The 15,565-nt window shown below is 37.1% G+C and overlaps 1 protein-coding gene across 1 annotated transcript in view; it reads left to right on the top strand.

Annotated features, from left to right (window-relative positions):
* Window positions 1–15,565, top strand: part of LOC115446012 (neuropeptides capa receptor) — a 76,816-nt gene that overhangs the window by 28,101 nt on the left and 33,150 nt on the right. Inside the window, exon 3 of the mRNA XM_030172592.1 lies at window positions 828–1,027. Within this exon, the coding sequence (XP_030028452.1) occupies window positions 828–1,027 (200 nt within the window). The remainder of the gene's footprint in view (window positions 1–827; window positions 1,028–15,565) is intronic.

The raw sequence follows: 15,565 nt of genomic DNA, 5'->3' as shown, positions 1-15,565 counted from the left end.
AGTAATGTACTGTCGCCGACAATATGTGACGATTGTAGTATTGCATTTATGGATCCAGATTACATAAGTAATACTTGACTTGCTCGCTTGCCGGCTTGTGCCAAAAAATCACTGACATTTCCCTAGCTCACGAAGTTGACCTACATCCACGTTTGGTGGCATTTTACTAAAAAAGTACTGAGTTATAATATCATTAGAAAATGTGTCGATACTGACATTTCAAATTCTTAATTAGTGTCTAAAGAAAAATGTGCAATGGACTTACTGCCTTTTCTAATCGTGGCGACGTCGTCTGAATGGAAAATGCAATTGGACTGGTAGTTCTGAGACTAATTTAAAATGGAATAATGGATTACTTCCAATTTATTGTGTTCATTTGTATTTTTACTTAATCCTTTAGCCTTTAACATAATACTACTTTATTAAATGCTTTTAGTCTTCGAACCTATAATATAAAAATTATATTTCAATGTTTAGCGTTCGTGTAAACATAAGAAATTATATATTTTTTAAGGCCATTAAAAATAGTAGAAATTTATAACTCTTTGTGTAAATTGTTGATGGCTTATTGCGGTAAGTCTGTGTCGGGTTTGAACCCCGTGTCGGGCAAAGTAAATTGTGTTTTTCTATTTGTATTAGTCTGGAGTCTGGATTTGTGCTCGATATGGCGATAGGCTCGCCCCCATCACATCATAGGAGGGAATGTAGCAAAATTTTTTCACATTTGTAATGTCGTCTGCCAACACCTTATACCTTTTATCTGTTTATTATTTTATGCTTTAAAAATATCTTATAAAATACAAATTTTCTTGTTTTTTCTTTACCAGGGCAACATACGTATCAGTGCTGACAATATCGGCGTTCTCCCTGGAGCGGTACTTGGCTATCTGCCATCCCCTCCACCTGTACGCCATGGCCGGGCTGACCAGAGCCTCTCGCATCATCCTCATCTTGTGGATCATCTCGATCGCTTGCGCGTCTCCCTTCGCTGTCTACACCGATATCAGCTACCTGAACTACCCACCAAGTAAGCCACTGTGATTATATATTAGGATTAAGAATGTAGTTAGAATGATAGCTTAGTAGGCAATGGTCCAGAGGTTAAAAACACAACTGACTTTTCGAAGATACGTTTATATTATCCATTCACTTTAATGGTGAAGGAAACCATCGTGACGAAACTTTACATTCTTGAGAGTTCCTCTTAAGAATTTTGAGGGTATGTGAAGTCAACCAACCCACACTAGGCCAACGTGGTGAAATAAGGCTTAAACCCTGTCAGTAGTAGAAGAGTCCCGTGCCCAGAAGTGGTCAGTATATAATAGAAGGCTGGTATTATATAAGAAACTAATTAGGCAATGGGTATTTTAACTAATAATATTTTTTTTTATTATAAGGGGCTGAATTGTTTATTTCTACTTATAGCCTACGTTTAAAATCATCCTACGATGAAATCACAGTCCAATATTATCTAGTTAAAATTGTTTAATGATTTACTTTGAACTAATGTCGGGAATAGCTACTGTCGCGACTGAATCGCTCAGAGGTCGTCAAAACTATTTGGCGAGATATTCCTTACATTAAATAAAACGAAAAGTTCAAAAATAAAAGTATAATATAAAAACAACAGTTTTGATTGTTTTTGGTAATAATATTAAATGAATGAGGCTAGCCAGCGCTCTATAAAACAAAAGCGTTGCCTCAGAGTCTAAACAATCTATTCCCCATAACAAGGGTCAAACTTTTCAGCAATTTAGAAAAAAATCTCGCATTGGCTTCGTAAAATTTAGTTATCAACAGCCATGACACTTTTTCAAATTTTGACGTAATGACGAGTTTGCTAGTTTAATGAGGGTTCTATCTCTCTCTCTTTCTAGTCGGTCCCTCATATCTGAGGATCGTGGTCAGCATCAGAGTTGCATCTGTAGCGGATGATCTGCCTCCACCGGTTTCTGTCCAGCGCGTCCTCTTACAGTTATGTTTAGAGAACGGTGTTAGGTAATTACGGTTCCATCTATAACCGTATAAACAGAAACGTTATCTGCAACTCATAATTACAAATGATTGCGCTCGTCATAGATGCCTTGTTATCATGGCTCAGTTTGAATTGGAACACAATTTTAAATGCATTAATTTTATTATATCAAACCAGTTTTTTTATTTATTTATTAACAGTTAAAGAACACAATTTAATAGCACGTACAAATAGAGAGGTAAAGAAGTAAAAGTTTGTGTCCTTAATTTACAATTGTACATTGGAATAAAACTATTTATACTTCTGATTGCTTTTTTATAAGAACAAAACAAAAACAACTTTTTTTCTAAAGAGCACACAGCCTCCGAGCCAAATGTTTTTGCTTAGTTAAGAGTCTAGACGCAGTGGATTCGATATAATTTTTGCTATAATGCTACATTTTAGCGATATTTCTTTTACACTTCGATACTCCATTAGAAATATATTTCAGCTTATCTCGCCCTTTCCGGTCTTAATACTTTATACGTCCGTTCGTTATAGCTTTCGAGTGTTAATAGAAAATTCACAATGTATCCGCAAAAAATATTCTTAGCACATATTAAACATTTTTTAGGTATATTGAAGAGTCGCAGAAATTCTGAACATAAGGGGGGGGGGACATAAAGTTTGTAAATGGTCTGTAATAAAGGTCTTGTCCCACCACTGACGATGCGCGATAAGCGACTATAGCTGGAAACTAGTAACATGTTAGCGAACATTGAAAAGCGAGTGTAATCGAATTCATAAGTTTTCTCTGCTCTGTGCATTCGTAAGGAATTTAATATTAAAGTTCAATCTATAAGTTTTAAAACTCGTATATTAAAATAATTTTATAGACTGACTATTAGTTATATCCAATAGCGGCCTTAGCCAACCTAATATCCCGTGTGGAAGCAAAAAATGGTCGCCGATTTATAATTTCATATATTAGAACCTATATGCTATATATATGCTATATCGGGTTACCTTTCGGAAAACTTCATACTTCGCCACTGGTAAGTGCTTCAGATGCGTTAGTTAACACGATGTTGACCCAAGACCCTCAGTAGAATCTCACGCGTGGCCACTGGTTTAAATGGGAGACTTTAGGCGGTCGCCTAGTTTCTGCTTTGCGTACAGATCCTATAGTCAAATATATATATTTGCAAACGGTATGTTGATCTACCATGGGGTTACGACTGCAGGGCCCTGGAAGAAGTTTAGGAGAGGAAGATTTGAAAGAACGAGTTGAGGAAGGAAAAGCAACCATCTTAGGACGGGCGGAGCGGAGAAGGAAAGGAAATGTTTGCGAATCCCTCATAGGTCTCAATGTGAACTTACAACTATGAGGGATACACATTTGACTATTTATTTAAGCGGCGATAGCCTAGTTGGTTGTGGAACGGACTGCCGAGACGAATGTCCGCAGGTTCAAATCCCAAGGGCACACACCTCTGACTTTTAAAAAAAAATTATGTGTGTATTCTTTGTAAATTATCGCTTGCTTTAACGGTGAAGGAAAACATCGTGAGGAAACCTGCATACCTGAGAAATTCTCTATTAGAAATTTTCCAGGGTGGGTGAAGTCTACCAACCCGCACTAGGCCAGCGTGTTGGACTAAGGCCTATTCCCTCTCTGTAGTAGAGGAGGCCCGTGCCCAACAGTGGGATAGTATATATTAATTATTTCAGGGCTGATATTATTATTAAGTGCCCAGGGCTGCGATAAATGTCCCCTCATGCATGGGCGTGCATTCGATGTGGAGATCGTGCGCACAAGAATTGTCCTTGGGCGGACGGTCACCTAGTTTGAAAAGGCCGTCAATGTCGGCATCAAAAAGCCAAATATTCTAACCGGATTGAAAATATTTCTGCAAATTATTTTAGGCTTAGCACGCAGCTAAAAGCTTTATAATATGTTTTAGGGTTCGTCCATTATAGTAGCATGGCGGCTTCGTTGGGAATTGCCGAGCAATTAACTTTTATTACGTAGCGCAAATAATGATAATAGGGGCACGGTTTGTGCATTGTTGATCTGAAACTATTAGATTAGAGTGCTTTTAAATCCTTTTAAAACACGGATGGGCTACTAAAAGCAGATTTTTTATTATCAAACTATCACGTTCATACAGGCAAATTGATACGGCGGGGATTTTGTTATTATATATTTTTTTGAACTTTTTAAGGAGAATAATACCGTCATATACTATTATTTCGTAATATTAAGCGTTTACGCTGCGCATCCGACGGAAACGTTGAAGAAATAATTTTCCTGTTTTTGCAACATTTTTCATTGATACTCCACTCCTATTAGTCATGTAGTGATGCCATATAGCCTATAGCCTCCTTCGATAAATAGGCTATCCAACACTAAAATATTTTCTTATTTCGAGCCAGTAGTTCCTGTGATTAGCGAATTCAAACAAACAAACTCTTCAGTTTTACATAATAGTATAGAGTATGGGTAAAAACTGAATTTGCTGGTAGAGTATTTATCCGAAAGGATAGCGACACTATACATAACTTATAAAACCCGCCAAATCACATAGTGGCCAATCTAAATGTGTCGCTTTCCGGGATCGGCATTCGGCATATCTATATATATAAAAACGAATCGCTATTTCGCTTAGTCGCGCCATCACGCGTGAACGGCTGGACCGATGTCACTATTTTTTTATTGTGTTTGTTATTGTCAGGAGAAGGTTCTTATGAAAGAAAAAATTCAAAAAATTGAGCGGAAAATTAGAAAATTTAATAAAACTTAACGACAATATTAATTTTACATAACTGTCAGTGGTTTGAAATAACTGTCAGCGATCGACAGAATGTGCGCGTGCATACATAGTTAAGACAGGACAATGTCTGTCGGGTCAGCTAGTATATTAAATATTTGATTTTATACTGGTATAATTGCGTCGACTGGCGTGGGGTAATCTTTCGTCAATATTTTATCTGTATACTGCTCCATTTACTATGGTGGGATCTTTTTACTATGCCCGTTATAAAATGCATTTAATACAGCGAAGCACTTTTAAATCGCTTTGAAAGATAAAAAAGTTTGCAATCCGCCACACTGTGACGATCAGACGAGCGTTTTGCTTCTCTTGTAAAAAAACAATAGAGATTGTAATGAACGATCTTGTCAATCAATTCCGAGTCACGTATTCAATAGCGAAGTAAAAACAATTTGTGATAGGATAAAACTTTGTTATTTAGTTAAGATCTCGCGCCTGCGCGATGATTTGTTTTATAAGTTACTATTTAAGTACATCCTCTTTATAATCTATAATTGTAATCTATACTAATAGGTATATAACGACGAAAACTTTGTAGATCTCTAGAGGCTAATCTCTGAAACTACTGAACCAAATCTGTTTTTTTTTTATGGATAGGCAGCTATATTACTCCTGAGTTCTATAGGTTACCCCGGGAAAGTATATATCCTGGAAAAATATTTCACGCGCGCAGACCCGCGGGTAAAAGCTATTGATAGGATAAATCCAAATTTTCTAAAAGTGTTTGTATTGTTAAAAGAAGTAAACCTACAAATTAACAAATAGATTTGATGATAAGTACACAGTCTGTCTGAGGTAAACGTTCAGGCTCCTTTGTAGTCGGAAAAGTTACTACAAAACCAAACACATATAACGTCACTTATTTACAAAGAGGTAGGCAGAAGTGGGACTAGGTTTCCAATTGTTATGTGTGATTCCATGATGAGATAGGGCACAAGTCTATCATAATATCAGACGCCAATTTCATCCTTTGTGCTGATACTGATTAGAAAAAACTCGTCACTTTCCTCACCCCAACATTAAAACCCTGCACTCCAGTGTTGGTTGTACCGGGCGCGCAATATTGCTTACACCACTGAGCCAGTTCAGAAAAGTATACACCAGGAGTATAATATTTGGAAAGGAATTTCATACAGGTTGTTAAGAATGGGTTTGAACAAACTATTATTTGGTTTGTTCCGATTCTATATATTTTTTCCTCATAGGTTATTTTATTCTGGTAACGAAATACGGGCGGAGCTGCAGCAAAATCTAAAAAAGAAAACTAGACTGTCCTCGAACGAAGCTGTATTAATTAATTTGACTTATTACATGCAGTAATCTTTTCACGCATTCCAGGTTCAGGGTACCTTTGACCTGGCTTTATCAGGAATATCAGGCATCTGACATTCGAAGATTCGGTGTGGTCGTCCCTTACCGGCTCTTTCGACCACACTTACGTAATAAATTGTCATTGCCTTTTATCCTCTTAAAATTTCCTTTACAATTATAGTTTTTATATAACCACAAAAGGCAATAGAGAGGTAATTATTAAATTTCTAGGTATATAGTACTGGACATTGAACTTTGACTCCGAAGGTTTTCAATCTTGGTAAAGTTTGATATTTGAAGCTAAAATATCGAAGATAAGTTAGGCATTGTTGCCTTGTTTAAAGTTTCCAAACTATTTATTAATTTTCTGTTTATAGCTGATTTACAATTAACCAAGATTTAGATATTTTGGTTTGTGGGGTTAAGTACAAGACACCTGTGGAATCCTTTAAGGACAAAGGACACAATAAGCTCATGTTTTATTATATATAGGTACTAGCTTTTGCCCGCAGCTCCGCCCGCGTTATCAAGTTTTTTGGGCTAAAGTTTTCCGTTATAAAAATCACGCTATACATATATGTTCCCGGGAGCCTATGTTCTTCCCAGGGTCGAAACTGTCTCCATACAAAATTTTATCCTAATACCTTGTGTAGTTTTTGAGTTTAACACGTTCAGGCAGACAGATGCAGCGGGGGACTTTGTTTTATAATATATTTTTGTAGAACTTTTTAAGAGGAACAATCCCGTCATACATCATTGTTGCATAACTTTAACCGTTTACGCAGCGCACGCAATAGAAGCTCTCAAAACTAATAATTTTTCCCCGTTTTTGCAACATGTTTCATTACTGCTCCGCTCCTATTGGTTATAGCGTGATGATATATAGCCTATAGCACTCCACGAATAAAGAGCTATCCAACACAAAAATATTTTTTTCAGTTCGAACCGATAGTTCCTGAGATTAGCCGTTACTGCTCCGCTCCTATTGGGTATAGAGTGATGATATATAGCCTATAGCGCTCCACGAACAAAGGGCTATCCAACACAAAAAAAAACAGTTTGAACCGGTAGTTCCTGAGATTAGCGCGTTCAAACAAACAAACAAACAGCTTTATATAATACTATAGATTAAAAACTCGTCAAAATATACATTATAATTCTATAGGACATTTTTTTCTTGTTTTTTAATCTTAATTTAGGAGCTTGGTTCATGTCGCTCATACGTCCGCTTTCAAGGCTGTTCGCTCTCTTTACACTACGTCAAAATATTTCTTTATTAAAATCTTAGCCCCTTCCGACGCAGGAATTAAGATTCTTTTTATTAACATTTTTGATATTAAAGATCATGGTTTGAATCATTAATAATTTCTTTAAGATATTCAAATGTATTCAGTAGACCCTTCACGCCTTTAATCACAAAATTAATTGAATATTTTAATTAAATTATCAAAATGTATCAATCCACCTAACTTATCAGGAAATGTAAAGCTTAGATTTGACATATAAGTTAATTTTCTTGTATTTGAGAAAACCAAAAATAATGTATTAAGACTTTGATTGTTAATAATAGGTAACTTAATTATATAAACAGCACCATAATCCAATGAGTAATATAAATGCGGTACAGAGTATGAAAGGCGGTTATTATATCCAAAAAAATATAAGAAAAGTCACATGAAGTTTACATTACAGTAAGTTTCTGAATAGTTTTGGGAGGTCATCCGTTAGTTTCCCAGGTCAAGGAGGTATCTTGTGTGTGGCTTTCCCATGTCTCTCGAGATGAACTTAAGATAGAGTTGAAAAGGTTAGAGAATTAGTCCTGGATTTGTAAATAGGCCATATAGGCCGTGACCTATGGGCGGCAGCCGCTTAGAGGCGGCAGATATCAGAGGACGCTCACTCGATTTAATTAATCATTCGTTTATTTAACTTTAGTGCCTTCCATAATACAAACAAATGGAAAATTATTAAGTATTTTAGAAACCTATATACATACATAAACCTACCTAAATGGGGCGACGGAAATAAAGTGGCCTACACTCATAAAAAAATTAAATCCGGCACTGTAGAGAATACTTGAGTTTCAGGCATACTGCACCTTAAATATAGAATTGGACAATGTTACTTAATCGAACTGTCGCATAATCACTTACGTCACGCCTTTATCCTCAAATGGGTAGGCTGTAGTGCCTTCAGGACACATTTTGCCAAATGTGTTCCATCCTATGATGTTATAGCAGACGAGCCTGTTGCCATACCGGGAAGAAATCAATTTCCTAGGCTCTTATTGACATAATAGCCCTTTGCCTGACCCAGGGCCTCAAAGCGGAGTCGAACTGCGCATAACAACTACGCCACCAAGGCATTCATAAATAATTTTACTTTACATTAGTAACATTATTTATGACATTTCGTAATGATTTTAAGTTCTTGAACGAACTCCAAAGTTTTTAGTTTAACAATTCTTCAGTACGTAAAACATTCTATTACGTTGAGATATGGAAAAATATAATACGTCATTACTCTTAGCCGAGCGGCCATATTTCATTAGCTATTATGTCGTAAATCTTGTAGTAAACTTAGTACTATATTTGTAATTGCGATTTTGTTTTTAGTTTGCACGTTTTGGTTGTATAAAAGAATACGGCCCGACAAAGTGACCCCAATGCATCTGGTAAGTGAAGTGGGGTCTAATAGAATGTCGACTAGCGAGGGATGATTACCCCTCGACAGTCGACACAATTATGCCGGCCTGTTAAAATAGGATATACACAGGCTGATTCCGGAACTCGATACACTTACGTGGGCCACTATGACGGGTTTAAACACCCTGTGTACGGTAGTTGCTATCCAGGCGGATATAAAATGTATCTTACCACTACCAAGGGATAATGTTATGACCTCGAACTTTTGTTATTTTTTTCACACATGTGTTCAGTAACGGCAGCAGATAATGCTTTTTATTTTTTGGTAATTAAAAACTAATAGTGTATTATGGTAGTCAATAAATACCTAAAATTTTCGCTGCACTTCAATGTTTGATTCCTGCCTAACTCTATTTGGGCCACGGCGGTCACTATCAACGGAGATCAACCAGGTACGCAGGTGATATTTTAGTGTACAAGTGTGGGCAATACACAGGTGCACTCTCTGTTCCTTAACTCTCATAGTCCGGTGAGACGGCAATCCGACAAGGCCGGAGAGAGATCAGGCGCAGGACCAGCGGCTTTACGTGCTTTCCGAGGCACGGGGCTATCACACCACCAACTTCTTAACTCCGAGATGCGTATGAGTTTTTAAGATGGAAAAACTCCGCACAATTATTTTGGCCCGACGCGGATATCGAACCCAGGACCTCAGCGCGGTAGTCATACTCGTACCGTATAACAACTACGCCACCGAGGCAGTCAATAATATTTTAACATATATAACTATGACTGCCTCGGTGGCGTAGTTGTATTGCACGTCCGGTACAATAGCGCTCTGAGGTCCTGGGTTCGAATCCCGGGTCGGGCAAAGTGATATTTGGGTTTTTCTGCTCAGTATCAGCCCGGAGTCTGGAATTTGTGCCCGATATGGCGATAGGCTCGCCCCCTATCACATCATGGGACGGAACATACTTGGCGAAAAGTGGGTGCCCTAGTTGCGCCTCTGCATACCCCTTCGGGGATAAAATGCGTGATGTTATGTATGTATATAACTATGTATTTTAATATAATGGTGATTAGTTATATGAACTGTGTTTAAATTGTACATTACTAGAGTACAATTTATCTATATCAATATTATTTATGAAAATTGTGTGTGCGTGTATAAAATACGTACGAGAGAATTTATTCAATGTACATCCAACATTCTTATTTGGAAGGGTCGAACTTAGGAAAGAGAATAGGGGCCAATAGCTCATAACGTCTTATAATGAAAATATAGAAACTGAAACCTCCCTGACAGCGGGTAAAATTAGACATATTACGATTCGGATTATTATTATTTCTCTTTATTTAGAAAGTTATTTTTAAAAATTATAATCATATCCTTAAAATATAAATGACGCGGCTCAAGACTCAAGCCACTGATTATTATTATCATCTGAAATTTTGTGAACATTGCCTGTACATACAATATTAGTTGATTTTGTATGATGACCTTATAGGGCCCATGTCCTACAAACCAACCCATAGCTACGGCTCTGCTTCCAAAACTAATACTAGTTCAAAGTGTCACGTAACGTATTCACGAGCTCTTGTAAATGCAATAAGTATAGCTCATGTTTTAATTTTAAATTATTGAATATTTCAAAAGGGATTCCTAAAGATACTTGAACGAAATAATATGAAGAAAAAGAAGTAAATTAAAAAAATAAACGCATCACTATGTCAAAAGCATGTCTATAGAGCATCGTTTAAATTAGGCGCCGACTCCAAATACAAAGTTAATATACGTTTCTATAAAATTATATATTTTTTTTGGTTAATAGTTTATGAAATCGGCTTCGTTTTTTGTTTAAAAGTTTTTTTTTGTTTTGTTAATTAACAATATGTATATCGACAGGTGAAAGACTTAAGCGAAATTATTTTTTCGAAAAATGTTTACTATGTTACATAAAACATAGAAAAAAGAGCTGATTTCAAATATGTATGAAACTGAGTGTCGCAAAAAATGTCGTTTATGTCAAATAGCTTTTCACCCGTCGATATATATATGCGATTGAAACTATCGCGGGTCAGTTGCTCTAGAGGTCTTGAAATGAATCATCACAAGACAAACGATAACTCTTTATGTTACACGGGATTGAAAAGAGCAAAAAGAAAAACTTAGTTCAAAACAGTCTAGACTTGGCGTTGTGTAGTTTCATTAATTATTTCGCGAGACACTTCATTGTTAATGGTAAATATTTGTTCTTTATGAGAAGTGTTGAATGGAAAACTTTAGAACTATGATAAATTAACTGAAAGCGAAGAATATAGGATAATAAAGAACTTTGTAGCGACCGAGTCTACCGCGATGAATCTTAAAAGTTTCGAAAATCGTGAAATTTAATAATTTATACGGTATGTTCAATTCCAGATTAATGTAATAAATATTGTTAGTAAGCGATTTTTATTAAAATATAACTTACTGACTACAGATATATGTTCACAAATCCATATATATATAATATGTTATTTCAATATTTTGTATTTGTATTCTTTTCAAATAAAAGCAATATGTTGTTGCTCTGAAAGAGATATTTTTATTATAATAATTTTCATACTTTACATGTATAGATCTTACTACCATACTAATAAATAAAACTAATCTTACCTGAAAGAGAAACAACACTTAAAACTATTACTTTACATTCATAAATATCTTAAATCTTTATTTATACGACTTAAATTGAAATGTCATTTGTCAATATTGTCTATTAAAAAAACCATAGATATAATTAAGAATAATAAAATTAAATGAAGTGTTAAGAACTTCATTTACATATATAAAAAAATAATTTTAACAAAAAATTAAACCGCCTTCAAAAACCACTCAAAACCAAAAAATAATTTCACATAACAGTTATAATATATTGGATACCAATTTTGGAGTCGGTGCCTAACTAAAATTGCTAGTTAAGCTATATTTGTTGCATAGTCCATCTATGAGCTAAATTTCTTTCAAATCAATTAAAAGGAGTAGGTTCGTGTTTACTACTAACAAACATACACAGTGAAAGGTGTAATACCAAGCACATGTATGGTGTTTCATCTTTTTCTTTCCTCTTTTTTCGGGGCAGAGAGTGTAATATACCCACAGTTGACCAGCTATATGTAACAGGGGAAGAATTTAGGTAGTGTACAGTTCACAAATTTAAATATTTACTTAATAGCTTCCATTTGCTGTGCTGCGACGCGACGGTGCGTTCATCTCCAGTGACGATCTGACTTGCTGACTTTGTACGCTGGCAGCACATTGTTTTCGTATATTTGTTAAATTATTTTTATCTAGCTTACTTAAAGGATTTGCTGATCTTTTGAAACCTAATTTTGTGATTAACTAAATAATTTTTGTTTCTAATATTTAAACTATAGATTTCCCTAACTTTTAGGAAATGTTTCTATATTTTTACGTACACTAAGTTCGAAAAAAAAGTGTAATGCTACATGTCATTATAATATTTGTTTTTTTTTTTTTTTTCTTTTAGAGTACACCTCGAGCTTGGCGGATAAATAGATCTTATCACTTTTTTGGAGAAAAAATATGGTATTAAAGTCAGCAGCACTACCTAGTACCTACATAGTAAAATTCCATAACTCATTAAACTATGAAAGTAAGCATAATCATAATCTAGCTGTCTCAATGTCAGTTAGTTCGCGTATCTGCAAAAACTGCGGCGCTCAGCTTTTTAGCTAGAATAGATATATGAGAACCCCACTGAACCTTGGAGTCCAATATAATATCTACATAATTGGTTGTAAAACTCCAAAAACTTTTTCAACATTAGGTGTAACGAATTTTATACATTTAGATTTTTCACTATTTAATTTGCGCCTTTGCATACCCCTTCGGGTATAAATGCGTGATGTATGTATGTGTGTAATAATAAATTGTTAACGCTAAACCAATTCAATTTGAGCGAGTGCTGTTTACTTCGTCAGCAATTGATTGATTTAGTTTTATTTTAAAGCATTATGATTACAGTCATTATAGAGGCAACATGTACATTGATACGTATATTGTTTGAACTCTCAAGTTCGGTTCCAAATAAGATAAGAATTCGTAATTGCGAAGGCTTAATATACAGTTTAATTTAATTTTAGAGTATAATCATAAAGGCAGTATGGCGAGGACGTATTTTGTTTCAAATTACTAAAATCGTGAAAATTAATTAAATTATGGTGTTAGCTTAAGCTTATCCGTTTTTGATGAATTTGAAATCTTAAATAAAAATGGACGGTACTTTATCCGCGCCAAATATGTCCCTAAGAGGAGGCTACCAAGCAAATGACCAAAAGCAGTTCAATATTTTTACGGCTCGTGCACCTAGCAAACATGCCATTGATTAATATAGTTTTGCTGGCTGGAATTTAAATTGCTCTCTATTGCTTCACAGTTAAACATTTGAAAATAGAATACGTGACTTTTTTTTAATATCTTTTTTACAGATCTGGCTATTACTTTACCGTATGTTAACAAAAAATATATTGTATTTTTATTTGAAAACATTCGACACAAGTAAATACGCTTTGATAGGAGTGAATAAAACGAGTTGGTTTTGATTATAGCAGTGGAAAATTGTTTCGGGACCCGTAAAATATTTGATTCGAATGACGATTATAGTTTTAAATTGGATATGTCTAACGTCCAGATAGGTTTTGTGTTGGTAAATAAAATAAAATTTACATAAATAAATACTTGTTAATTGTTCGATTAGGTAATTAATATAATAACACCGACTGCCTCGATGGCGTAGTTGTAATGGTACACGGTACATATACGACTACCGCGCTGAGGTCCTGGGTTCGAATCCCGGGTCGGGCCAAAAATAATTGTCGCAATTCGGAGTCAGGAAGATGGCGGAGTGATACCCCTGTGCTTCGGAAAGCACGTAAAGCCATTGGTCCTGCGTCTGATCTCTCTCCGTTCATGTCGGATTACTGTCTCATGGAACTACGAAAGTGAAAGTACAGACAGTGCACCTGTGTATTGCGCACCCGCTTGTGCACTATAATATCTCCTGCGTACCTGGCTGATCTCTGTTGAGATTAGTCGCCGTAGTCGAAAATTCGGCTAAGAAGATTCATTATAATACATTTTACTATATTTATTGGACCCAAAATTGGACCCCTAATCGGCCTTAGAAGTCAAAGTCGTGATATATCACAGAGGCTTATAGTTTTGAGGGCTTATACGTGCCACATAAGTGTCAAGATAGACGTAATACTTTTTTAATTTAAATATTTTGTGAACAGCCAGGAATAAAACTAATAACAAATGGTGGCGGCTTAAATTGGCTTGTCAATTTATTATTCAATAAGCCTTCAAGCTCCGTGGCGAAGGGGCTCCCTAACAACAAGTCAGTTGGAAAACTAAAATATGTTAAAATGTAAGTACTAGTTTGTATAATTTATGATAATAACTATTGGAACATCTTACGTTAGTGATACTCTAAGTTATGTTTTTCTGCAAACAATATTCGATTGACGTATACATACAGGGTCATTTTGAAATTGCGTTACTAAATGAAACGACATACTCGTCTTCACCTTTGCAGACATTGTGCCAAAAAAACATCCATTAATAACTAATATTTTTGCGAAAAAATCTGGTTTTAGTTTTCTTATTTTTTAATAATTTTATATGCGAATATGGTCATATTTATTTCTGACTGAAAGTGTGATATTCCCACTGCAATGAATTCTCTTAGAGTAGTAGTAGTGGCTTTGCGTAATCCATGCTCGCCTCGTCGAGCACCTCGAGAGGGTCGGTCCAAACTTGGCCGACTGTCAGTACGGGTTTCGGTGTGGACGCTCTACCGTCCACGCGATTCTGCGGGTCAAGTCGCAGGCGGAGGAAGCAGTGGCCAGGGGTAAAGTCGTTATTGCTATTTCATTAGACATCTCAAATGCGTTCAATTCGCTCCCCTGGCCATGCATCAACGAGGCACTGCGGTACCACGTGGTGCCGCCCTATCTTAGGCGTCTGGTGCACGCGTACCTTTCTGACAGGTACGTGGTGTATCCGGGCGCCGACGGGTGGCACCGGAGAGCAATGACGTGCGGTGTCCCGCAGGGGTCGGTTCTAGGCCCCCTCTTGTGGAACATCGGCTACGACTGGGTGCTCCGTGGTGCCAATCTCCGAGGCGTCGGCGTGACGTGTTATGCGGATGACACGCTTGTCACGGCGACGTCCAAGACCTTCCAGGATGCCGCGATCCTGGCGGCGGTGGGCACCGGCAATGTAGTGAGCCGAATCCGGCGGTTAGGTTTGAAGGTGGCTCTCGAGAAGACCGAGGCCATTTGTTTTCACGGGCCTCGGAGAGGGCCGCCGGCCGGTGCCCACATCGTGGTTGAGGGGGTGCGGATTCCCATCGGCAAAAATATGAAATATTTGGGTTTGATTTTGGATAGCCGGTGGGATTTTCGCGCCCATTTTGAGAAGTTAAGGACGAGATTGTCAAGGGCAGCGGGCGCTCTTTCTAGCCTGCTGCCCAACCTGGAAGGTCCTGGTATCCCTTGCCGAAGGTTGTACCACGGGGTCGTGCGGTCCATGGCGTTGTACGGCAGCCCGGTCTGGGCTGACGCCCTAGGGAGGCGATCTGTCGCCCTCTTGCGGGGCCCTCAGCGGGTCCTTGCGCAGCGGGCCATACGGGCGTACCGCACGGTCTCGTACGAGGCGGCTTGTCTTTTGGCCGGATTCCTGCCCTGGGATCTGGACGCCAAAGCTCTCTCCGACACGTTTCACTGGAGGGAGGAGGCGTTCAGGAACGGGC

Source organism: Manduca sexta, chromosome 7 (assembly GCF_014839805.1).
Source record: "Manduca sexta isolate Smith_Timp_Sample1 chromosome 7, JHU_Msex_v1.0, whole genome shotgun sequence".
Classification (NCBI taxonomy): domain Eukaryota; kingdom Metazoa; phylum Arthropoda; class Insecta; order Lepidoptera; family Sphingidae; genus Manduca; species Manduca sexta.
Note: the sequence above shows the minus strand (reverse complement) of the source record. Positions and strands in the feature narration are given on the sequence as shown.